The following is a 25260-nucleotide window of genomic DNA, read 5'->3' as shown; positions in this document are numbered from 1 at the left end:
CCATTTCCACTCTGAGTTAAAAAACAAACAAACCAACCCCAAAACAAAAGCCAACAACAGCAACAAAAAAGGGCCTTTGAGGTTAAAAGTGAACAGAAAGGAAACAACAGAAGGAAGAAAGGAAACAGAGGAATGGAATGGGAATAAAAGATTGAAGGGACAAGAACAAACTGCCTGGAAGGATTGGTGTGAAAGGAAAATTGAGTTTCCTTCCAAAAAAAGGAGGGAAAATATTTGGGCTAACTAACCAATAAACTCTAATGTCCATTATCCCAACCTTTGAAATCAATTTGGCCTAGCACCCTAAAACTATTAAAAATAGCACCAAAAAAAGCACAATGTTCCTAAACAAGAGCAAAAGGGATGAAAAGCAAGCAAAGAAACCCAACCACATTTATCAAAATCACCAAAAATATTCCCCACTTTGAGAAGGACTGAAAGAATTTTCACCTCTGGGCCACAAGTCATTTACCCAATTGGCAGAAATAATTTACATTTCACCTTTTCTTCTTCCTAATCACTCCATACACTTTTTGAAAAGGTCATTTTAATCATATTTTTCACCAAAAAAAAAAAAAGAGAAAAGCTTCAATTTTGCTCCACACCCAGACATTTGCACTGCTCTGGGCTGGGACTCCACCAGCCAAGAATAACTGAGGCCATTGAATTATTTAAAGCAGTTGTTTGCACTCAATTAGATTTTCATGAAAGGTTAAGCAAGAGACTGATTCACAGCCCCTCCTCATGTTTATGGGAGGGTTCTAACACAGGACAAGGTATTTAAAATTCATTCATTTGAATGACTGAGCCAATGCAAAATATAAACTTATTTTTTCACTGGAAATCTATGGCACCGTGCTATTTAAGGAGATTTTTCCACTTCATCTCTCTATTTCTTCCCAGCAGAAAATGAGTTTGAAGGACAAAACTTTAAAACCATGGAAGTGTGATTTTCAAGAATTTCCATGGAAAAGGTCTTTTTACACTGAGCAGTACCACCCTTATTTTCTCAAGGAGAATTTGAAATGAACATGAAATAAACCCAAATATTTAGGACCAAGAATGGTGTTGAGATCCCCACACAGAGTGGGAAATGTGGGGTAAAATCTGTGCTCACGCACACAGACACTGAGGGGAAATAAGAAAAAAGAAGGCAAAAATTAAACAGACAAAGCTGTGCAACACAACTCCGTAATTCAACTAAACCCTGACCACGCTGAAAAACCTCTGTATTATGAACAAGATCCTGATCACCATGTGCACACTCCGGCACAATAAAAGGTGAATAATTCATCATCATTTTCAGAGGCAAAGCATGCATCACTCAGCTCGGGGGCAGCGCGGGGGATTTGGCCGGCAGGATTTTTCTTTGGGGACAGTGACAAAGTGGCGCTCGCCAGCGGGAACCTGAGGCACTGAAGTGTGTTCCGTGTGCCATAAATCAACACTGCAGCCACAGGATGTCTCTCTGGTCCCAACATACCATCAATTTTTCAATAAGCCCCTTAAATAATGGAAAACGTGAACGGCGACAACGGTAATGAAAAATGAAATGTTTGGCACGCCAAAGACTTTAGAATAACGCGGTTAATATGTTGCTTCTGCAGATAAGGAGCTTTTTAATGGAAATTTTCTCCCAAAAAACCCAACATGTTTGCCCCCAAAGAAGCTGGAGAGTCTTTGTTCGGTCTTTGAGCTCCGTGGCAGCTGTTTGGAACAACCTGGTTCAAAACAGGGTTTCTTTTGTGGTTTTAAAATGAACCAAGACAACAAGTTCTGTGTTCCAGGAAGTGCTTGTACATCCACCCTAGGCTATCATTACACCTTCCCATCCCAGGGAGGGAAAACCCTTCATGCACAGAGCTCTCCAGAAAAAAACCAAGATTTTTAAAGGATGGTTTAAATCCTGGTCTGGAATAAAAAGGAAAATGCCCTGCCCCTGTTCTCTGACCAAGGGCCGCTCTCCCAACAGGAAATATTCATGTCCCTCCACCACATATATTAAAACATTCTAAATAAATATATAAATAGATAATGTAAGTATTTCTTCCAAATACCCAACTCCATCCCTTATCCCTCCTTCCCTTCTAAATAAATACATAAATAGATAATGTAAGTATTTCTTCCAAATACCCAATTCCATCCCTTATCCCTCCTTCCCTTCTATCCCCCTTAAAAAACAAAAATAACAGACTTCTGTGATTCTTAGGAAAATAATTTCTCATCTTGCAACCAAAGATAGGAAGTAAAAGCTGAAAATGAAGTTTTTACTGTAGCACACTGCAAGTACTTTGTTTTGAAATATTTTTGCTAAAAAATAGTCCATTACTGAGCTGTAAAATGAATCAAAATGCAATGAGTACTCTTAGAATACATCACTAATTAAATGTTCTCACACAGTAGGTAAATCTGAGGCATGATTTTTCTAATTTTCTAAGACAAGTTGATGGCTCCCAGCCACCCCCAATGATGTAGAATTTCTCTGAATTTAAAGCAGCCTAAGTATTCCTTTCAATACATTTAATATTCAGATTCTTGTATGAGCTGATACACTGCTGATGCAGAACATGCTCCCTAAATAAATCCCTTCCAGTTATTTTCTCTCAGATCTGGTGTTTTTCACACATGAAGAAGTCACATCTCTCCCACATCAGGCACTGAATCTTTCACAGACACGGCAAAGGGACCAAGACCTCTGCAGGTTGTAAAGGTTCAGAACATTAATAATAAAATAAAATAAATAAATTAAAATAATCTGGCAGGACACACCTTCTTAAGAATAAAGTTGCTTATGGATATTATTCCCTGTTCACAACTGCTTTCCTTCCCTTTTATTAAAAGCTCCTGAGGAAAAAGACATGTTCACTCTGTTATTTACTATCAGGACTCCATCATTCACAGAGTGCAAACTTCTTGACTGTGAAAACTCATTTTCAATGCAGTTCCTACTTAAACGGGAGGAAAAATATGCAAGCAGCAAGTGTTAATTACAAGGAAATTGGAGCATGTGTTAACGAGCTACAACAATTCAGCTTGCAGCACTTTGACGAGTCAGAGCTCAGAAGTGAGAAACAATAATAGATTTTTCGTTTATTTTCCTGATGCTGTCTGCTCGGGGTATTTAAATTAACAGTGCAATAAAATATTAAACTGCCCAACTCTCAGGGTGTGAAATTCACAGGCCAAACACTCATCTGCCAGCACGGCAGATAATTTTTTTAGACACAATACCCAATAATCTGCCACGACTGTCGCTCCGGATCGGGCTCTCCCTGACGAGCAGCACCAGCAGTGAGGAGCTGCTCTGTGTAAAAAGCAAATGCCACAGGGCACCTGAATTATTGCACAGCCCTTGCTGGTCACCACAGCAGCTCAGCGAGGCAGCAGCAGTGTGTTTGCTCGTTCTGTGCGGGCTGGAATTCAGGAGGAGAATGTGGGACACAAAGCACACGTGGGGATGTCCCCTGGGCTGAGGAGAACATTCCAGAACAAGGAGGACGGAGTGGGGACGTGTCTCAGGGCTGGCAGACAGCTCCAGCCCCTGTGCTGCTGAGGCTGTGCACAGCAGGGCGTTCCTTTCATGTCACCTCACCCACATTTCCAGTCACCCAGAATATTCACCTGAGTGCCTCTCCAGCTCCTGGGTTAATTCACAGACAGAGCCAGTTAAGGATGCTGCAAACTCACACCAACAGCGTCACAACATCAGCCACAGTGACAAAAAGGATTTCCAGAGGAGGACCTTTACAGACTCTCCAATTACAGTCAACCACTGGAAAACATATTAAAAAAAACCCAGAAACATGAAAATGTTTCATCCCTGAGACTGAAAACAGAAAAGGATGATCTTGGAATGTGCAAATCATCTCTTCCCTTGAGCTGTCTGTGACACTTCTTTGACCTCCTGATGAGCCACCACAGTTCACAAAGCCACCTGGAAACTAAGTAGGAAAAAAAGGAATTAAAAGGATAAAAACTCTTCCTTTGCTCAGGAGATCCACAGAGCAGCACAAGAACAGTCACAGGGAAAGGGGAAGAACCTGCTCATTCAGCCACAGGCTGCCAGACCATCTCCTCTAAGGTCTCAAAGCACCTCTAACATTTGTCTCTAATTTCCCAGAAATCATGAAAATCACTCCACAATTGGTGTGTACATCTATGAAGCTGTCATGCTATTTAAGAAGAAAAATACATTTTGCAATTATCCAGATTGTCAGTTATTATTCCCAAAGACAAAATTTTATCCTGGCCTGCTATTGGTAACCCAGCAGAAGGGAAAAAACAACCACCAAAAATAACAAAACTCAGACAACTCGAGGTCAAAAAATTCTAAATTAAAACTTTCTAATAAATCATTACAGTTTAGGAGAACTTAACTACCCAACACTTCAGTTATTCCTTTGCAGAATCCAGCACTATTCTGGCTGTGAGTTTGCTGTGGCCTCTGTAATTCCACAAGAAATTATCCTGGCCAGGGTGTGAATTGCCAGCTCCATCTGCAAACTTAGTTTGGCACAGTTGGATTGAACTGATGACATTAAAGATAAATATTATATACCTGGTTATACAAAAACTCTCATTCCAGTTATTTCTGTATGGAGTTTATCATTACTTCTACTACTGGTTTTTTCTATTTAGAACAATTTCACAACAGTGCCCAAAGCAGAGCAAAGTGTTGTGAGGGAATGGTTAAAATCTTTCCTCTCACACAGGGATTTTCACAGACATTTCTATGCCAAATCAATGGGAAAAGCAAACTGCAGACTTCAGGAATCACATTAAGATTTACAGGAGCTCTTGGAGCTCTCAGAAGCACCTCACATAATTGTATTTTTGGATGACTGTGAGAGCCTCAACAGCAAGACAGTTTATATGACTGATATTGAAATGATGGAAAATAGAGAATTAAACTGAAAGTAGATACTGTATATGATTAATGGAGAAAAAACCCCATAAAACATAAATAAGCTGAGATGAAGTTCCGAAAGAAAACCACCAGTGCGGGGGAAGAGCAAAAAACAAACAACAAAGAAATAGACAAGTAAAATGAAATTCTATGTTTATTAGGTAAAAACGAATAATTATTTATTCAATAATTTATTAGAAATGAATAATTTGGGAGCCATTCAAATTCAGCTGTTTTAGAGGACATTTTCCCCACATCATGGCCCATCAGACAGAAATCACTTCCCTAAGATTTCCATCAGAGGAAGGATGAAGGACCAGCTTTAAACCAGCCCAGGAGCTTTTCCCTCCAAAGAGGAATTAAACCCCAAAGGGTCACCGTGGTGTCAGAGCCCTTTCAAGGGCAGCACCAAAACAACTCCTGGCACTCCCAGGGCACTCCCAGGGCACTGCCAGCCCCAAGTTCTCCTCAGAGTTTAATTCCTGCTCTCCTTTTAGGCAGAAGGGTGCCAGGAGCTGTCCCTAAAGCCCTCTCCAGCCCTGGGGTCCCTCACCTGCTGTCACAGCCCCACTGCAGCTCTTGGCTCTAACAAATGAGGCTCTGGAGAAAGGGAAAACCTCTCCCTTGGGAGCAGAAAGCAAATGCTGGGCAGAAAGTGAGCATCGTGATTAATTTACAATTATTTCGTAACTTACTCCTGTTTAAAGGCCTCCTCCTTTCCAGCCCAGGGATGTTGGGCATTAGCTGCAGTCAAAACATCTAAAATTGGATGAAACCTTCTCGTTTCCTGCAGCATTTGAAGGCTGTAACTGTGTCAGTGACATTCCCTAACACTAAAATGATGCAGAAAGTTAATGTTGATGTAACTTTAAAGAAGAAATTTCTGTCATAAATGACACCAGCAGATCCCTACACCCTGCAAATATTTACACACAGGAGTAAATCTCTTCTTCAAAGCCCTCCTACAGCTGTCAACAGCAACATCAAGGAGAATATTACTCTTGATGAAGCATTTATCCCTGCATATAACACAGAAATACACCCGACAGAAAAAGTTCAGCATTTTTATGGGACTTAGTAGATAATTCCTCAGAGCCCCATCTGTGGTGCAAAGAACGATTTTCCCTATTTAATTTCAAATTCACCTTTTAATTGCAGGAACCTAATGGTTTCCAATTTTTCCTCCACACGTAATACAAGCAAAAAGACGCAGTGGAATGTTTCTCTCTTATCTGGATATTGTCATTTTACTGTCTCAAACTTCTAAAAACAAGCTTTTGGCTGGGGAGGAAATCAGACAGCATCAGACCTAGTGGGGAAACCCTGCACTTGCTCAATGTCTGTGGCTCTTACATAGTTCCAGATGTTCAGAACATTAATAATGCACTAACTCAAAACCTCTTTTTGAAACTTTAGAATGTGCAAATTGCATTAAAACCTCTTTGCCCTCATTAATGGTATTGTTACAATCCCAGTACTCTGGAAAATGTTTTTTGGCATTTGTTTAACTTTGTGATATTGCCATTTACTCATTTTAACAGCCAGTGCTCAAATCTTAATGCTTTTAATAGGCTGGGTTAAACAGACTACCATCCTTTGGAAATTTATTGAAGTAATTTATTAAATAAGTAAAAGTTGTCTGAAAGCAGCATTGCTTTGTTTTATTGATGGCAGAAAAAATGGGTTTCTTATAATTTATTTACAAACTCATGTTTCAGGAAAGTTTTAGAAATGAGAAGATTGTCTTTTCAGAATTCTATTCATTGTCTGTAACTGAAGCACTTCCTGAAAACAAGGATTTCTACCAATCTCACATATCTCAATAAGAAAAGGCTCTGTCTGAAATGAAGAAGAGCCAGACACTGAGAATTAATCATGAAATGATATCCCTCCCTCAGCCTGACATATCTGAGGGTGCCACATTTACATCAGGCCAGGTTTAAATCCCTGTGGGCACAGCCAGGGGTTAAACTGAGGTCCCTCCTCTTGATTCCAAATAACTCCCCTGAGCCTGAAGATTCTCAGGCCGTTGAAACCAGCTCCACACTGCTCAGAGTTAATTAATATTGTTAATTCCTGCCTGTCTGGAGCTGTGGGAGGGTGCCAAGAATGGTTTGTCAGCACAAGGGCAAACAACACCTGCCTGGGACTCCTCTGCAGGTTTGGTGGATACCTGACCCGGGAGAGGGAGCCAAGGGACAGAGAGGAGCTCCAGCCCAAAGGGATTTGCTGTCACCCAACCCTGGCTGCTCCCACTCCAGAAAACATCACAGAGAGCAGAAAAAGGGGATGGGACTGGCACAGCTTCAACTCTGAACCAGCAGCTCTAAAGTTATGAAACAAATAAAAAACTCAACTGTGAAATTCAGCGTTTATTTTTGCAAGTGGCAAAAGTTGCTGTGTGTCATCACTATAACCTCATCCCAAACTTCTCAAGGAAAACAGCCAGTGCAATTCAGCATTAATAATTTATATGTTAATTTATGCTGATTTATGCTAATTGCACGACAATTCCATGATCATGGAATAGTTTGGGTTGCAAGGAACCAGTCCAACCTCCCTGCAATGAGCTCAGGTTTTCAGGCAGAGAATTCCTATCAGCTCCTAAGTTTTCCTGTTGAAACCCTTTTCAACTACAATCACAAAAATTCTGCTTCCAAGTGATGACTCCTCAATTAGCAGACCCAAATTAACCAGCAACGCCTCAGAGAACACAACAAACCAAACCAACATTAACATCACTGTCCAAAGCTTCTTCTGTTAAAAACAAAAAAAACCTACTAAGAAAGGTCATTTAATTCATCATGATGGATTATCACTAAAATTTATAAGCATTAGCATTTTTCTCCTTGCTGGATAGCCTGACTTTGATATGACACATATTGAATGAATCATCCAAGATGCAGGCACCAGGCAAGATATATCTTAATGCAGACAGGTTGGCAACATGAGCCCTAATGGGCCTCATCTTAATCTTGTTTAAAAGCATCTTAGATTTCTGAGCAATCTTTTCACCTTCTGATATTCTCTTTTATAGAGTGTTTTTTGCTGGAGTTGCTACTGATTTTCACATAAATGCATTTTTGTTGCATAGTATCACCAGTTTTAGGAGCCTTAAAAATGATGGAGGTTTGGAATTTAGTGAATGTTAAGATCAAGATGATTTTTTAAAAAGTCAGTGTGCCACAACTCCAACAATGACACTAAAAATTTCCATGTTTTTTGTGAATTACCCCACATGAAAACCCATCAAATGTGGGGATGTACAGCTGATGGGTTGTTTGCCCACCCACATGTTTTTCTCCACTGCATTAACTCCATATATTTGCCATAAATATATTTTAAACAGTCACTCTTCAATTAAAAATGTATTTATTTTAATATCTGATAAAGATAAAGGGAAATTTCTCTACTATTGCTTTTTTCCCCATTCACACAGCAGGTAGTAATTCCAAACTGAAATCCAATGTACATACCAAACTAAATTCCAGCTCCATCAAATTACCTGGATAGAAAATACTTAAAATTCAGAGCATTGTCCTCAGCCTTTCAGACAGGAAAAAAAACCCTTTATTTATCACTTATTCCAAAGTTAAATGTGCAATTCATAAAACAGATTGAGCCATCAAAAAATCTGCTTAACTCATAATAGTGAGGTCCATGACCACGTGTATTAATCAGATCTTGACAGCCTTGAAAAATTCCTTTGAAGGCTGCAGCTTTCTAAAGAGAGGCAGCAATTTCCTGTGAAAATCACTTTTGAAATGCAAATATTCTGTATGATGATGAAAGAACAATACCTCGTTTTCCCTGTACTCATGTGCTTACATTATTCTGTATTTTCAACATATTAATCTCACAATTAAAGGCAACCCAATCCCGAACACAAGTAGTAGGAAGAAAAAGGGCATCCATAGAAAAATATTGGCAATGTGATTTTAAAATATCATCCTTCAATTGTCTGCAATTTCTATTTATCAATACTTTGCTGGGCTCAGGGAGTGTTCCTGAAAGAACAGAACACTCGGCGTGTGCAGGGTGACCTTTAGTGAGGCAGAAGGGCAGGGAGGGGGAAGGTTCCAGAGCTGGCCAGCAATTGTTTTCCTCCTTTATTAAATGTCATTACAAAGTCTCTCTGTACCTGCAATTCACATTCTATTCTCATTAAAACTTTCATAAATATTCGTCAGGTCTGGGTATGGAAGATCAACTCTCCAACATGACACATTTGGAAAGATAATGCTGCAAACTGAAAGATGCTCCAGGTAAATTCTTAAATAAATTGGAGATTTCTTGTCAGATTTCCTTTGCATGGAAGTGCAGAGTTTTGTGAGGTTAAATAAATTTATGGTCAGTAATCTGCTTTTTTCAGGGGCTTACATTACCTGGTCTGATGTGGTCACCTAATGGTTACTGTCAGGAATTGCACTGTGGCTCCAGTTCCTAAAGACACCCAGGGAAGAAACAACCCTCCCTTTGCAGCCTGCCAGTTAAATAATAAAAGGTGAAGGGTTTGTAAAAACAGAATAAATACTTTTTATTTTATTTTGTAAAATTTTCTCTGTTGAGGAACCTTAGGGATGAGAGGAAAGGTCTGAAATTCTATTTGCATCATGATGGGGTTTTTAATCATTTGGTAGGATTTTTTTGAGAGGTCTTTGTGTTTCGTCAGTTAAGATGATTTTTAAAAATCATAAATAATCATTTAAAATGTAAAAAGTCACACCCTTGCAAGCACTACAAGAAAAACGAGTTACAAAATTATCTTGCAGGTTTATATTCCTGTTTCTGATCATAAACAACAGTAACAACAAATAGAGAAGAAAGCAGAACTACTGGGAGATCCAGATTAACCATAATTAGATAACTGTTGTCAGTGAAATTAGATATTACATAGTTTGAAATGGAGAAATTTGATTCCTTTCAGCCAATGTCAGTGAGCAATTCCCCTGACTGAAGAAAAATACACTCCAATCTCCAAAGCAGTGAAATGGAACAAGAAACAAGGGAAGGAGGAATTAACTGGGTAAATTCTGCATTCTGAGAGCACAGAAAGAACATGCAAAGGCATTCCTGCTGCTGAGTTATACAGAAAGTGTCATTTCATGATGTGATTTTTAATTTTTTCTTAATAAACAATTTCTAAACCTTCAGGGAAACAACACAAGGTAAAACTAACAGATCTGGCTGGTTTTATGATATGCTAATTGAAATTATTGTCTGTGTTAATAAGTACATCTGTTGAGAAATACCAAACATGTTTGCTCATGAGAACAATCCTGAATGCCAAGAAATAACAATAATATTGTTATTTTGTTTTAATAATGTTAATTTTAATTAACAATATTAAACAATTAATTGTTTTAATTTTGTTCTTGTTATTTTATTTTAATATTGTTATAATCCCACTGTGTTATCAAATAAATGCATTGTGATAAACATTTTTGTTTGTTGATGGATAAAGATCACAGAGTGCATTTTGAAAGGTGTGTGGTTTGGGGGGAAGAATTGAGCTTTCCTTACCTTATAGGATGGCAAAAAGCACAGAATCCCCTGGCCCAGTGTCTGGCAGACCGAGAGCAGCAGAGCCCCCACCTCGTCCTGGAACTCGAAGGTCTCGGCGTGCTGGAAGGTGGCGCGCAGCCGGCGCCCGCTGGGGCCCGCTCCCACCGTGCCCACCCAAACCTGGGGGTTCCACAGCACAAAGTTAATGCTCAGCCAGCCTGCGTGAGCCACATCAGGCTCAAAAATGAAATTTTAATGTGAAAGAAGTATTGAGGTGTTTACTAAATTTGTTTCAGTGAAGTGCAGTAATTGATGAGGTGGCTGTTAACAATATAGCACGAGCAACTTTTCCAGGGAAATGTGTCTAAAAATTGCCTCTTTATTCATTTGATAATGCTCTTTTCCATTGTATTAAGCCAAGCAACAAAGACCTTTCTTTTAACTGCCAAAATGGGTTTGCCATCCCTTTTATTTGGTTTCTGTACCATGGGCAGCACTAGAGCTCAGAGGGAACAGCCCTGCCCGGTTTACCTGGGAATTCCGGATAACGTGATTCGCCTCCAGCTGAATGGAGAACTTCACACCAAGCTCTGAGGAGAAGGAATCCATGGGAGAGAGTGTGCCCGATGTCAGGACAATTGTTCTAACTTCATTTAAGTCAGAAAAAGCCTAGGTGGGAGAAAGAAAAGCAGGAATTTAGAAAACCGACACATTCCCTCTCAGATCTGATGTGCATTTGTTATCACTCAGATTATTTTAGGCTTTCTTCACGCTCAGCTCACCACAGCAGGGTTCAAGCACCAAAAATTCAGCATGTGCACAAGGGTTTTCTGCCTTGAACTCTTCTTGTGCCTGGGCCTCGTGAAGAAGGAACTTGTATCTGCATCATCACGCTGGTTTTCAGTCATCCAGGTGTAAGTTTGTTGTAGAGCAACCCTGTAATCATCTGCAAACCTATCCAGAGAGAGAAATATCAGTAAAAATGACAATTAAGCAATCAAATTGTGAGTATTCAGCTCATAAATGTTAGACCTGACCTGCTGTTCTCTTTGAAGAGACAGGAAAGGACCATGAAGAGGCCTTTGAGCACGATCTGTGTTGCAGGGCTCACAACTGGCACCTCAATAATTTCCTCTCTCCCATGCATAGATACCTTTTCTTCTTTTTCCAGGACAGCAGCAAGGTGTTTCTGCAAGAGGCAAATTCCATATTAATAACATTCTAAGAGTCTTCTCAAAACCAAAGTTAATAAAGATGCAAGACTGTCAGCTCACTGCTTTAAAAGTTCATTTAATATACCTATAAAATCAGAGGGAAAGGGGCAAAGAAGGGCCAAGGGAACGGGAGCAATACTTTCCATTTTTAACAATGCTTTTAACATATCTGGCTTACACAGAAAGGAGAGGTCAGCTTGAAAATAGAGCAAAACCATTTCAACACTCAATAAAAATGCAGCTGGATAGAACAGGCAAAAATATCACTGGCTGAATGGTACAATTCAAATAATTGTATGTGAGCAGTTTTATCCTTCCCAACACTGATTCTCCACAAATTCCAGTAGCTCGAGTGGATTACTCCTGGTTTTCATCAGGAATAATTTTCAGACAACTTTTCAGTATTGCAGTAAATTAACAGATCTGTTTGCATTTAACTTACGTGCATTTTAAGCTGTTTAACACCACCAACATTATGCATGGTGGTGCTCATTTATACAGCACACAACATTACCTGTAAAATGGGAAAAGTAATCCCAGTTATTCCCATGTTGTGCAAAAAGCTGAGCATTTCTTTGCCACTCCACACCTTACAGGCACTTTCATAGGCTCTCTCCACCAGCTGCCCAGAGCTCTCCTGCAACCAGCTGAAAGAGAGAAAGCAGAAATCATTTCAGCATTGATTTTAGAGATTTGGAGGCACATTGCACATACAAAGTAAACCTCAAAAATTGCACCAGGCTTCTAAGATGATGATAAATGTTTTACTACATGTAAGGAGAGAGATTCTGCCTTTCCTTTAAGCCTGTTTTTCACTGTTGAACTCTTGTGGAGCTGTTTTGGATGCAACTCATTCAAGTGAGAAGAAAATTTCTCCCCACATGTTTATACTTTGTATAAATAATAAAGAAAAGTAATTAAAATGCAATTTCCTCTTATGATATGTCAGGCTCATTCAATCAAGAGTTCTGCTGCATATCTAAGGCCACTCATCACTACTCCAATTGCTGCAGGTTGCTTTATCATCCCTGTCAACCGCTGACTTTCCAGTTAAGAACAAATCCTGAGGCATGAAATGAGCACTTTTCATATTTACACATGGAAGGGAAAGTGGGGCAGTAAAAGGGGCACATTTAAACCCACCCACGGGTATTGGCAACTGCAGCAACTTGAAGCAGAATTATAATTGCAATACAATGCAAAATGTGATTGACTGCTAAAAGCAGGAGCTAAACATGGAGATGTGGCAGAGCTGGAATTTTCTCTGAGTCCTCCTTCATCCCTGCAGTACCACCAGACCTTGTCTCTGCCAGAAAAGCAGGCAGCTTCTCCCTCCCTCCCTCCCAGGAAAGGCTGGAGCTGTCTGCTCCATCAGAAGGCAGGAGGCATCAAAAAGACAGCTGTCAGTGCTGCAACAGCTCAAAATATTTACCTGCAAAACCAGTTCATCATGAGCAACTCAAGGCTCTGGGACTCTTTCAGTTCTAGATTTCCTGCCCTGTCACCACAAATAATCTGATCCATGGAACAATTAAAATATAACTTCCTTTCTGCCAGGTTAAATGCAAACAAAACTCCACCAATACTGCTACAACAATCACTTCTTTGGCTATAATTTGCTTTATCTCATTAAGGAATGGTGATCACTAATACAGGCAGAATTTGGCCCCAATTCCTCAAATGTAGCATTGAAAAGACCGGGAATTGAAATTAGGACAAGGCCCCTATGACAGGAATTAAACAGGTTTACAATGGGTAAAACACTTCAAGAAATGTAAAATGTTTCCCTGTTAGGGACTTCAAACATCATCACATATTTTAAAATAATAAATGCAAATACAAACTTAACACAAGGGCCAACTATCACCAAAAACCACCCTAAATTCTCAAATAAATTCCATCGAACATTAAAGCATTTACTTGCAAATGTAAATTATTTTTAGAGCTCAACAGGAAGCATAAATAAAATTAGCTTGATTCCCAGAAAGGTGTCTCTGGTTTTGAAGTGAAAATCGCTGTGTGCAGTATTTCCAGGAAAAGAATGAATGGATGTTGCACACATGCCTTCAATTCCAGGAAGAGGATTTGCAGCTTCCCTGAGTACCAGAAAATTCCACAGTTGACACAGCATATTCCATTGATCAGCCGTGCTAGCTGGGCTAGCAGAGCCTGCCAGCACCTCCCCTGCTCTGTCTGCACACTTCTCACAGAGGTCACTGCAGCACCTCCGTGGCACTGAGCCCATCCTTAAGTGCTTTCTGGAATGAGGGCCCACAGGATCTTTAGCAGGGAAATAAGGGTTTTTTTCTAGCTCCCCAAGCATTTGGCAAAGCCATGTCACTGTGCAGGGGCATTTTACCTATTACTGGCTATTTACACCCAGCCCTCTGTTTTCCAGCAACTGCTTTTGATGCTGCTGGCAGATTTGCCAGGACAATCAACCTTAGTTTTCCTGATAAGGTTAAAAAGCTTGAGGCAATCAAATCTTCAGCCATGCTGTTCTTATCTTCTACTAAAGTTTAACATTTGGAATATCCAAGGTAGGAGAATTGGCTTCTGCCAAGCAGAAAAAGTCCCTTGTCTCTGTGTGACACAAATATTAACTGTGAGAAGAGAGTGAGGATGGGAGAGTGAACTCCTCCTGTGCTGTGCTGCACAGTCCATTGCAGCAAAATGAACATACTCAGTTAATTTGTACATTATTCACTTTTTTCTGCTGACTTTGATACTTCTACTTCACCCAAAAGACTTTGCCCTGGACCTCTTGTTTCTTCCTGGGCTTCTGTCCATTTGCTTTTGTTACATCCCCTCTCATGATTTTCAATTTATGTTGAGCTCTTGCCCTTCCAGGAAGCTGTTACCCAGGGAAAACAAAGGGCATAACTGACAAATTCACTTTCAATATGAAGAATTTGGTGGATTCCAGTCTGATTCCAAGAACAGATTCCAGCCCGTTCCAAATACTTCCTGTCCAAGCTCTGAAAGCATGCTTTAAATGTGAACTAATTAATTCTTTGACAAAATAATGCTATTATTGTCAAATAAGCAAACAGAAATGTGTGAAATACAAGAATTCACCTTAGGAAAATTTTCATACTGAGCATTACAAACCAGGAGTTCAAAAAAGCCCCATAAAGAGCAGCCCATTGTTCAAGAGCTTTTCAAAAGAGAACTTAAACGTTTCCATGTAAGACCAGTAGGTTTTTTTAAATAGATCAGACCCTGTGGATTTTTTATTATTTTTCTTATTTTTTTATTCCTCAAATAAACATAAATCCAACAACTGCACAGTTTTAAAAACAACACCAGCAAAGAGTACCTTTGTTGCACTTTACTGATGTGACAGAGTAACTCATACCATCAAAATAAATCTAAAGGGAATTTTAAAATATATTAATTGATACAAAGCAATAAAAAGTTGCCTTACTTTATGAGGGAGCAGCACACAGCTCGGAGGGGCTCGTGGTGCTTCTGCCTGATGTTGTTGTTGACCATGAGGTCGAGCTCCTCTCGGGCAGCTCGGAGCTGGCTCTCGGTGACCCCGTAGCTCACGGACTCCCGAGCGCAGTCCTCAATGTTGTGGGCTTCATCCAAAATGACTACTTGGTCTTTCAGCTGAATGTCCATCTAAAAAAGAGAATTAGTGTCTAGTAAAACAGAATGAAAGACATGAGAAACAGCAGCTAATATGATTCTGTTAAAAATGTGTATTCTGCATCACAGTGCAAAGGAAGCTTTTCAGGTTTTGAGACAATTTCCATAACCTAGAAAATATCCAAGGGGGAAAAAACCCCAGGATAGGCAGTATTTTGTATTTTTGTAGGCAGTATTTTGGACATGAAAGGGATCTCAGCTAACCACAGAGACATAATATTTAGTGGGTAATTTCTTTTTAACTTCAGCTCTTGCCACTCGTCAGCACCATACTTACACTGTCGCGGATCTGGGGGTCCAGCAGGTAATTGTAGGGACAGAAGACGATGTCTGCCCCCAGCAGCAGCTCCCTGGCTGCAAAGTAGGGACAGGCACGGAGCCTCCTGCCCAGGCTCACCAGGTCCTCGATGTCCCATGCCTGGCACACGGGCTGCAGGGCGTGGTGCTCACTCAGCTTGTGAGCGCCGTGGTAGTAAGAGCACGACCTGCCCTGAAAGGAAAGAAATGCAGAGATTTAGTGGGTACAAGAAATAATGAAAACCTAAATCAGGCTGAAATCTTCCAGTGTTCCATGCATTTGGCTGTTTCTTGGAAACTCTTCTAACAGCTGCTTTTTATGCCAGTCAGTAACATCTCATGTCAGGTAAATCCATGTTTCTAAAATGTACATCAAGAAAGGACACTTGTTTCTTCTTCATTTATAAACCCAGAGATAATTTAAGTCTTATTACAACATTAACCTGGCAGTCATAAATCTTATTGCTGTCATCATAAGGTTTTGCAGTATTGCTACTGTGTATCAACATTTTCTAACAATTAATATTTAACTGTAATGTCACCAGGTGGCATTTAACCAACATAATATGAAGAAGTAAAAAATGTTACTCATTCCAGCTGTTCAATCTGACTTTGTTTAATGAATGCTCATTTTCTCTAATGAAATTACTCACATGTTTTCCTTCCAGCAATTCTACACACATTTCATTCCTGTTGCTGCAGTTGGACACCACTGGGTGAATGCAGGTGTAATCCCTGCTGGACAGGATTGTCATGGGGACACAGGAATACGCTGTCCTCTGCAGCTCCCTGCTGATCTGGGTTATTTGCTTGTGTGTTCGCGTCCCAAAAAATATTTTGGGAACACACACCCGATCTCCGTTTTCTTTCTTCTTTGTGTGGCTGGGATCTTTATCAGGCTCTTTCCCAGAAGAACAGGAACACTCAGTGCAAGGGCCAGAAGGCTGCAGACCAAGACAAGAAAATGATTCACTGTGAGGTGAATGGGCTAAATCTGCTTGTGGTCTGGGCAGTGCCCTCTAGGAGAGCTGGTTCAGCCACCAGGGCTGCCCTTCAAGCTGCAAAAAGATCTAAAATGTTAAAGCACCACATCCTTGTGCCTGGGAATCCCTAAAAAAATCCTTCCAGCATTTTATTATAACCCAATCAGAATGAATTATTAATCCAGTGGAATATTTACATATGTGAATAATGCAAATAAAGCATCTCACATTGAAGCTTCAACTTAGGACACTCCTGTTAAAAAGCAAGATTCCAAAACCTTCAATGAAGAAAACTTGGAACAGACACTCAAATTAAAATAATTTTTTTCCTTAAAGCAAGCAGAAGAACTGTAGACAGTTCAGGAACTCTGTGTGCAGATAAAACAGACTACACCACACACTCTCCATTAGAAACATGTCTGCTGTGCCATTCTGCCAAAGGCCATCGGGTAACCAGGAGAATAAAAGGAACACAGGGAATAATTCTAAGCAGAACCTAATCCTGTAAAATATTTCTTAAAAGCCATTTTTTTCTTCCTGAGAAGCACCGTGGTTCAGAACATTAAATACTGGAACAACTGACATGAAATTGTCATAATGAATTTGAAGAGACACAGAGGAATCAAGGAACTCAGGTGTAACCATGTCCAGACACACCTCTCATAAAAACAAAGAGTTCTTGCAGTGTCAAAGTTTGTATTTGGGCTCCAGGTGGTAATGCAGGTAACAACGTGTCACTGCCCAGTGCAGTGCTGCTCCCTCCCTCGAATTGTATCAGTAAGATTATCCATTATAAACAAACGCTCACTCATGCTGTGTGTTACACCACAATTCTGGGGATCAAGCTGTCTTCGGCTTCCACTCCAAGGAAAAGCAAGTTTGTGTTTCCCTCAGCCCCACTCAGCCTTGTCTGCCATTAAATATGACAATACATGATAGAGAGCATGTAAATGTAACCCTCTGGAGCTGCCACTCACTGGGATAAAAGGTTCACTGATGTGCCAAATAAACAGGCCTCAAAGCAGATAGAGTTACACCCATGCTGGAATTGTTACATTCCCCTCTCAGGTTGCCAGCAACAGCAGATTTCATTACCCTGTGCTGCCACATTAAATAGCCAGTTCCAAATATCCTGCCTTCTATATTGAATAATTACTTATTCACTGCAAGGATAAAAAGAAGAGTTATGAATGGGGCTCTTGTCACCAGGCAGGCAGGAAACAGCTGACATATGGTATATGTTACATACGTGCCATGCCCGGCTCTGTGCTCACACTGAAAGCTCCAGTGCAAAGGCTGCACCTTGATATTTCTATCAGTTACATTCTGCTCTGCTCCTGGAAATAATGAAAAACACATTACAAAGCTAAAAATTCATTTGAATGAAGCAGTGGCTGTGTAGGGCCTTTAAGAACACGTCTGGTTTTTAATTTTAATCCAAGTTGGGTTGTGTTTTCAGAGGGAAAAACAACACACAAGACACCGAGATGAGACTTTACCACTAATATTTCACTGCTATGCTAAGCCAAATAAAAAGAATAGAAAAATACTAGGACCCATCAGGCAGCTGTTTTGCAAGAGTTCTTAGAACAACAGGAAAATGCAGCTCAAATTAATATATAAAAACATGAACAGAAGGTTCTCCTATGATGGGCTTAAAATACCAGATACTATTCTTTTCATAAAAAAGAAATAAAGTGTTCTTATGTGTGAGGCTTATAAATTACTGCATTTTACAGGTGGGCTTAAAAGTTTGGTTTAAGAGGTTTGGAATTGGTATAATGCTGGCATTAAGAAGCACTTTAGCCATTATTCCAGTACTAAAATGTTACCTTTAACTTTGAAAGAAGTTTTATGTTCAAAAAACACTCAAACCCACAATACTGAGAAAGTTGTAAACTCAGGCTGATTTTATAGTAAGTAGTTAAGAAATAAAACTGCCTGCAGTAGTCACAGCATTTCTGAAAGCCACAGACACCATTGGCCCCAAATACATTAATAAATAAAACCTTTTTAGAAGGTCCTTCATAATGAAGAAAAACTTTAGAAAATTGGTTAAAGCACAGTTTAAAGGTTGAGTTCTTCACTTTCCACATTACTGAAGTGAGTCAATTTGCACTTGAATCCTTAAAATACATCTTTAAGTTTTATTAAAGGCAAGTTATTTTAATTCTGTATTTCTCTAAGAGGAACCAACTGTGGATATCATAACAACACCTAATGTGGTGTTCCTCTCCCATTCCCACAGAAGAAAGAAAGAAAACTCTCCTGAACAAGGAGTTTCCTTGGCAGTGCTGCCCCAAAGCACAAATTGCTACACTCATGGCAGGGAGATACCAGTTAAGATGGAACAAAATTAGAAAATGTTTCAATTTATCCATGAAGGAATTGGGGGAGGAGGCTGATTAGAAATAATTCATATTACAACAACAGAATTGCATTTCTTAATACCCTCTGGCTTCAGCACTAAAGCTGTTTTCAGCTGTTGGAATCTGAAAGAGGGATTTTCATTTGGAAGAGGGCAACAAACGATCCTCCTGTACTTTCTGCAGTATTTAATCAGAAACACCCAGGCCCAGATGCCATTAGAGATCAGATATCAGCCTATATGGACCTTAGGCTAATGCAGCTTGTTTGTACTTCTGTCAGGGCTAGATAAAACAGCCTATCACATCAATATTTATATGGCAAAAACGTGGAAGTCCGATTAAAAAAGGAATAATCAAGTCCAGCACCCTGTACTGTGTGTAAAATCGAGCTAAACAAACACTGGGGCTGTGATCTTTGAAACACAAAGAGGTAAGAGGAGTTCTCCATATCTCCATCTACATTTCCCAGGTACAAAGGCAGCTGAATGCTGCAGCAGTGAATGTCTCTTGTGTGAAATATCACACAAGCACAATCTAGGGAGATATCAGTAGTGGCATTAGCAGAGCTTTCAGCTGCTCCTTTGGAAGCTCTCAGAAAGGCCAGTGTTCTGCTGCTGCTGCAGCCTCTTGATTAAAGCACACAAAGCTGCTGTTTATCCTCCCCCAGTCACCAGCAGGTGAACCCGGTTCAATATTTATCCCAGGCTTTCACAGATCACTGCTAACCAAGCAAACGTTTTAATTAAGCTGGAACTTGCTTCAAAGAGCTCATTCAAAACGTCAATCAGCAGGGAAAGGATCAGATACGGTGTCAGGTGAGAGCATGTAATACAAATCCACAACTTTCTTCATCCCATCGTGGTAAATTAGCCCATTCTGGAGTCCAGACCCTGATTGTAACAGGCTGCCAGTCCCCTGGAATGTGTAACAGAAGTCACTCAAACCCCATTGTGCAGGTTGTAAGCAATATGTTAAACTGCAATGGGCTAGCACATTAAGACAGATTCTTTTCACAGTTGTTTTTTGATACCCCAAGTGTTTGTTACACTACTCTCCATTTACTGTTTACTTTCTTTCCCTGGTAGAAATGGGGATTCCTTATCCCAGCTGCCCCAGTTTCTCAGGCCATATGCTCTGACAGAAGTAATCAAGAGAGTACCCTGAGGGTAAAATTTCCCTTTAAACTCACACTGGGACTGCCCCTCCTTGCAGCAGTTAATGGCAGAGGGGCAGAGAGGGATTCCCAGGCCCTGGAGTGAGAGAGAGCAGCTCTGGATCCTCAGGCACACATGTGCAGGTGTTATGAAGCACCTCTCATGCTCTTACAACCCATTCTCCCTCTTGAGGACTTGGTAAGAAGCTAAACCTGCTTTAAGCAGAGGATTGAGCACTGTAAAACACAGGTTACTCAAAGGCAGGGCTGCCTCAGTGGACAAGGCAATGCTGTTATCACATTATTGTATCCATACACAGCCCATGGGTAAGTGTGAACAGGAGCTCATTTCCTAAGCCACAACAGAAAAGAGTTTTTACACCTCACAGTCCGTGCTGTGATCTCTTCCTACTCTAAATAAAATGAAGATAAGGCTCAGAACTACTAATGAGAAATAAAGCTTTAATTTCTGCAATTTTCTTGATACTAGATAAGTTCTCAGTCTGCTAAGAGAAACGTTCATCACAGCAAAATAACACCTTGTCCTTTCATCCTTAAAAAGAAACTTAAACAGAAATAACCCCCTTTATTTCTTCTTAGAAATAAAATACTAGGACCCATCAAGCAGCTGTTTTGCAAGAGTTCTTAGAACAACAGGAAAATGCAGCTCAAATTAATATATAAAAACATGAACAGAAGGTTCTCCTATGATGTGCTTAAAATACCAGATACTGTTCATTTCATAAAAAAGAACAGTATCTGGTATTCTTTTCTTCTTCTTTCTAAAGATGTAGCAAACAATATGCTGTTTAGTTTTCAATTTTCTTCTAGACAACAAATTTCTACAAGTTTTAAATCGAATTTTTCATGTACCCACACCAAAGTACCAAAGGAAATTTTACTATCAGGAAGGATGAAAGGTCTTTTTATTTGAAAATCAATAGCACACTCTGGTGGCATTTGGATTTCAAACCACCAATTGAAGCTCAGTGGCACAAAGCATTTTAAATCTTACTCAAAAATCTACAGAGCCTTCCAAAACTAATAAAAACTACCTCCCACCAAATGGCCTACAACACAGATTTGCTTTTGTTAAGAAAATATTGAGCCCCCAGTGTCTCACAGCAATCCTACAGCTTTTGGTTTCCTTTGTGGTTACTGCATCACTGACAGAGCTTGGCCTCTCACACCCAGCTCTCTGCTGCCTCACCTTTCTTCTTCTACTGCTTTCGCTCCAACAAACATTTCTGTAAAATCTATTTTCAAACAGTCAGAAAGGCAGAAAATGTCTCACAAAGCTGCAGAAACAGTTGCAAATCTGTACCTTAACTTCTGATGTGATACTTCTGCTACAGGAAGTGGAAATTAAAAACAAAACACTGAGGAACCCTTGCATTAGCTGCAGTATTTGCTCAAACTTCATTAAGCTGCATTTCATGCATAACCCCTCCACATAAAACATTGTTTAAAACTGTTCTTGAACTAACACTCCTGATGTAAAAGATATTACTGAAAATTACTCACTGTTTGTGGAGAAGAAGCAGCGTTTTTCTTGCTTTTTTCAGAGTGAACAATCAGCTCTCCATTTTTTCTCTGATTATAAACCTCTAAAGCATCAACAAACTGCACTCCTTTGGCAAAGCAGTGACGTTTTCTAACCTGCTGGGGAAAGAAAGAGTGTAAAAATGCACTGGGCACAGGGATGTGCATCAATGGTTTAACCAAATCTAAGCCACACAGAAGTCATTAGGGAAAGTTATAAAGTTTTAATTATAAAAGAATCTGTAGTCATTGCTGAGCTTTTCTACTTTGCTTTCTGACTGTTATGAAGCTTACAGAAATTATAATACCAACTGGGAATAAATATATTTTGGGGCTATTACTTTGTTTAAATGTGAAATATTTCAGAACACGGTATAATGCACCATTTAGTGCAACAATGGACTCCTTTGTAACAATAAAAATGAACAAATCCCTGTCACTCTAAACTGTGACTGTGATGTGACTCAGTTATTTCCTATCCCCTCCTCTGTAACATCACCTTTGATTTGAGAGTTTGGTTGGGCTATACCCAGATTATCCCACTGCCCACAGCTCTGCTCACCTGCTGCTCTGTTTCTAAAGGACGAATCCTTTTCCTGTCCACCTGAAAATCATCGTTCTCACTGTCACAAAGGGATAACTTCTTTTTGGCAGACAGTTTTGAAGCCAGTGTTTCCTTTTCATTACATCCTGTAATGAAATAAAGGCAACATTAAATAAAGGCAACATTTTAAAATGTAATTACTACAGAATAATAACTGCTAGAATTACTATAAATATATACAGGGTGGGAAGCAGTGTTAGACATTTCTAGACACGTTAATAGAGATTTCATGCAGGGCAGGACCATGTTTGGTATTATGATGGTAAAATCATCCCTGGCTTGAGAGCTGCAGAGTTTTGGCTGCCTACAGATGAAGTTACCTGTGTTTGCCAGTGGGCTGCCAGGTTTTCTGGAAGCTGCTGTGTCAGGATACTGGGCAGAACTGGGAGCACTGGGAGCCCCACTCGTTGCAGCCTCGTTGCTCCTGGGCTGGGAGTGACACCTGCAGTGACACGGTGGGGACGGCTCTGCCTTCCTGTCCTTGTCACACGACGAGCTTGGCACTGATTTCTCTGGGGGACAAAGTCGTTTGTGTGTCCTTAAAAACCACTGATGAAAAACAATTAATTCTTTTCTATTCTGTAATAAAAATCGTGCTGCCACTAAGGCACTTACCATACAAAGCTTGCTGCCATGATAATGCAGAACAAAGTAATGCCAAGCTTTTGCCACTCCCTGTGGGGCTCTCCAGCAAACAGTGCTGCCTGTTATTCAAGCCTTTAACAATCTTTAAGGAGAATAAAAGAAACAGAATTAACAGAAAAACAAAGCTAAGATTAGTCTTTAGCTAATCTTAGCAATAACATCCTAATGTCCATCCTAAACTTCCACTGGCACATCTTAAGGCTGTGTTGTCCTGTCACTGGTTGAAACTTATTAAAAATGTTCAAATATAAATGCAGTAATTCATTTTGAAAAGTTCTCAAAAAAAAAAAAAAATAGAAAGCTTATTGAAATATTACTAGACATAATTATTCTGTTTAAACAATGTGTTTTACTAAACCATTAACCATTTGTATACAACTGTCCTTACAACACAGCTAGATAAATAACCACATACACCACACGGAACTCATTCCTTGGAGTAAATGCTCCCAAATCCAAAATCACCATGGAATTCACCATTCCCTAATCATGGCCCAGACATTGCACAGCACACAGAACACTGAGTGGTTACAGCTGAAATTCTCAGGGTACTGCAAACTCTGAATTAATGTGTCACCTTTCTACATGCTGGCAGAGATTTTGGAACTGCAAATATTGGAACACACAAGCTCTTAGCGTGGCAAACACCAGAATAAATTCTAAATAATATCAATTCTACTCACAGCATTCATCATGGCGAGCTGGGAGGGGTAAGCCTTGCAGGGGAAGAGGATCTTCACCCCCCCAATTGTATACTCTGCCCTGTCAGAAGGCATTGCCAGCTTTCCTCCCGTTCACTTCAGGGTTAAAACTGCAATTAAAATACGGAATTAGTACCTCAGTGCTAAAAAACAAAGCCTGAAACAAACGCAGCACCAAATAAAAACGAGAAGCTGTTAAGCTGGTAACAGCTCAGGGTATTAACAGAAATGGAATATAGGAATTTATCCCTCACATCATCATTTCTGACCTCGTCCTCATTACAAGCAAGAGCAAATTGCCACCAGCTAACGAGTAACATCAACAATTTAAATAAAAACACCATGAACTGCACACACCAGCTCAGATTCCATTAGCCAGGCTGGAGATAGAACCCAAATGCACAGGAAAAGTGTTTTAGAATATGAAGTAACTAAAGCCAGCCAGATTTTTAACTCTAGAGGTCCATCAGCTTGAACTGCAAGACGTCATAAACTACAAACATACAGCAGCTTGTACATTTTATAACAACAAAAGATAAAACTAGACAGTGACTTCAAAGATGAGATGTTTAAAACTATCATTGTTCCACAAATAATACAGAAATTAGGGGAAAAGGGATATCATTCACTTTACTATTCTGTGATTATTACCTTGAATATCTCTGGATAATAAAAGCCAGACAATTCCCCTGTGTTAAAAAGATGAAATTATTGAACTAAAAATATTGAAGAGGCATAAATGGCTTTAAGAGACAATATTTTTGAACAACACAGAGGAGTTTTTTCTCATAGTTTTTCAGCACTGTCAAAGCAAGACAGTAGCTTTAAACTGGCAGATTCCCTGGGATAAATTAACTCACTGACTTGTGACCTCATCAGACTCTTAATAATTAAACATGTCCATCAAAAAAGCACCAATACATGGCACGATTCAGCTTCACCATCGAGCATCCCAATAGGAAAAGGCAATTCTAGCAAAAGGAGATCGCTGACACGAGTTTACATCCAACCCCTCCTTCCAAAAGGAGAGGCCGCCTCGCTCCAAGGCTTTTCCGCAGCCCATTCTGGGAGGAGGACTCGCTTAAACGAGCACAACTAAATTCGCCCCTGAGGAGAAGGGAGGGCCGGGACACCGCGACACCCTTGATGGTGTGACCAGATCCACCAGGAGCGCACCGGGCGCTCCCCACAGCGACATCTCGACCCGGGCAGAGCTGCTTTGCCTCCCGAGGGCAGGCGGCGCTCAGGAAGCAGTGGGGTGGCCCCAGCCCAGCCCACACAGCAGCACCTGGGGGTTCGCTTCCTCTGTGTGCTCGGCGAGGCGGAGGCGCCGGCAGCCGCTCCCCCCGCGCCCCTCACGGCCCCGCACCTGCGGCCCCGCGGCCCTCAGCGCCCTCCGTCCTTCCCGCCTCCGCCCCAGCCAATCAGCTGACAGGAAAGGGCCGCGCGCCGCCAATCAGCGAAGCGCACACTGGGACGCTCCCGTCTTTACCTCTGAGCGCCCAGAGCCAATCACAGGGCGCCTCCTTGGCTTCCGGGTTGCACGCGTTGCTAGGCAACCAATTTTTCGTGAAATACTTGTTATTGGCCTTTATCATTAATATATTTATTATTATATCACTTTGGGTCTTTTATACGTATTACATCTCATTATTTGGTATCATTACCGCTACTGTTATTATCATAT

General features: G+C 40.4%; 1 protein-coding gene across 4 annotated transcripts in view; it reads right to left on the bottom strand.

Annotated features, from left to right (window-relative positions):
• The window catches only part of BRIP1 (BRCA1 interacting helicase 1), a 48407-nt gene extending 23404 nt beyond the window's left edge, over window positions 1-25003 (bottom strand). Inside the window, exons 1-14 of one of the 4 annotated variants that reach the window (XM_063402840.1) lie at window positions 24943-25003; window positions 23556-23683; window positions 22843-22954; window positions 22548-22739; window positions 22186-22313; window positions 21606-21743; window positions 16230-16520; window positions 15557-15769; window positions 15053-15252; window positions 12140-12272; window positions 11449-11600; window positions 11194-11365; window positions 10943-11080; window positions 10430-10591 (exon numbers count right to left, since the gene is read on the bottom strand). In XM_063402840.1, the coding sequence (XP_063258910.1) occupies window positions 10430-10591; window positions 10943-11080; window positions 11194-11365; window positions 11449-11600; window positions 12140-12272; window positions 15053-15252; window positions 15557-15769; window positions 16230-16520; window positions 21606-21743; window positions 22186-22313; window positions 22548-22739; window positions 22843-22954; window positions 23556-23648 (2124 nt within the window). In that variant the 5' untranslated portion in view covers window positions 23649-23683; window positions 24943-25003. Of the gene's footprint in view, window positions 1-10429; window positions 10592-10942; window positions 11081-11193; window positions 11366-11448; window positions 11601-12139; window positions 12273-15052; window positions 15253-15556; window positions 15770-16229; window positions 16521-21605; window positions 21744-22185; window positions 22314-22547; window positions 22740-22842; window positions 22955-23555; window positions 23684-24224; window positions 24263-24861; window positions 24881-24942 lie in introns of those variants that run through there. The other 3 variants (XM_063402841.1, XM_063402839.1, XM_063402842.1) reach the window with 3 other exon arrangements.
• Window positions 25004-25260: the final 257 nt, after the last annotated feature.

Source organism: Prinia subflava, chromosome 8 (genome assembly GCF_021018805.1).
Source record: "Prinia subflava isolate CZ2003 ecotype Zambia chromosome 8, Cam_Psub_1.2, whole genome shotgun sequence".
NCBI classification, from domain to species: Eukaryota; Metazoa; Chordata; class Aves; order Passeriformes; family Cisticolidae; genus Prinia; species Prinia subflava.
Note: the sequence above shows the minus strand (reverse complement) of the source record. Positions and strands in the feature narration are given on the sequence as shown.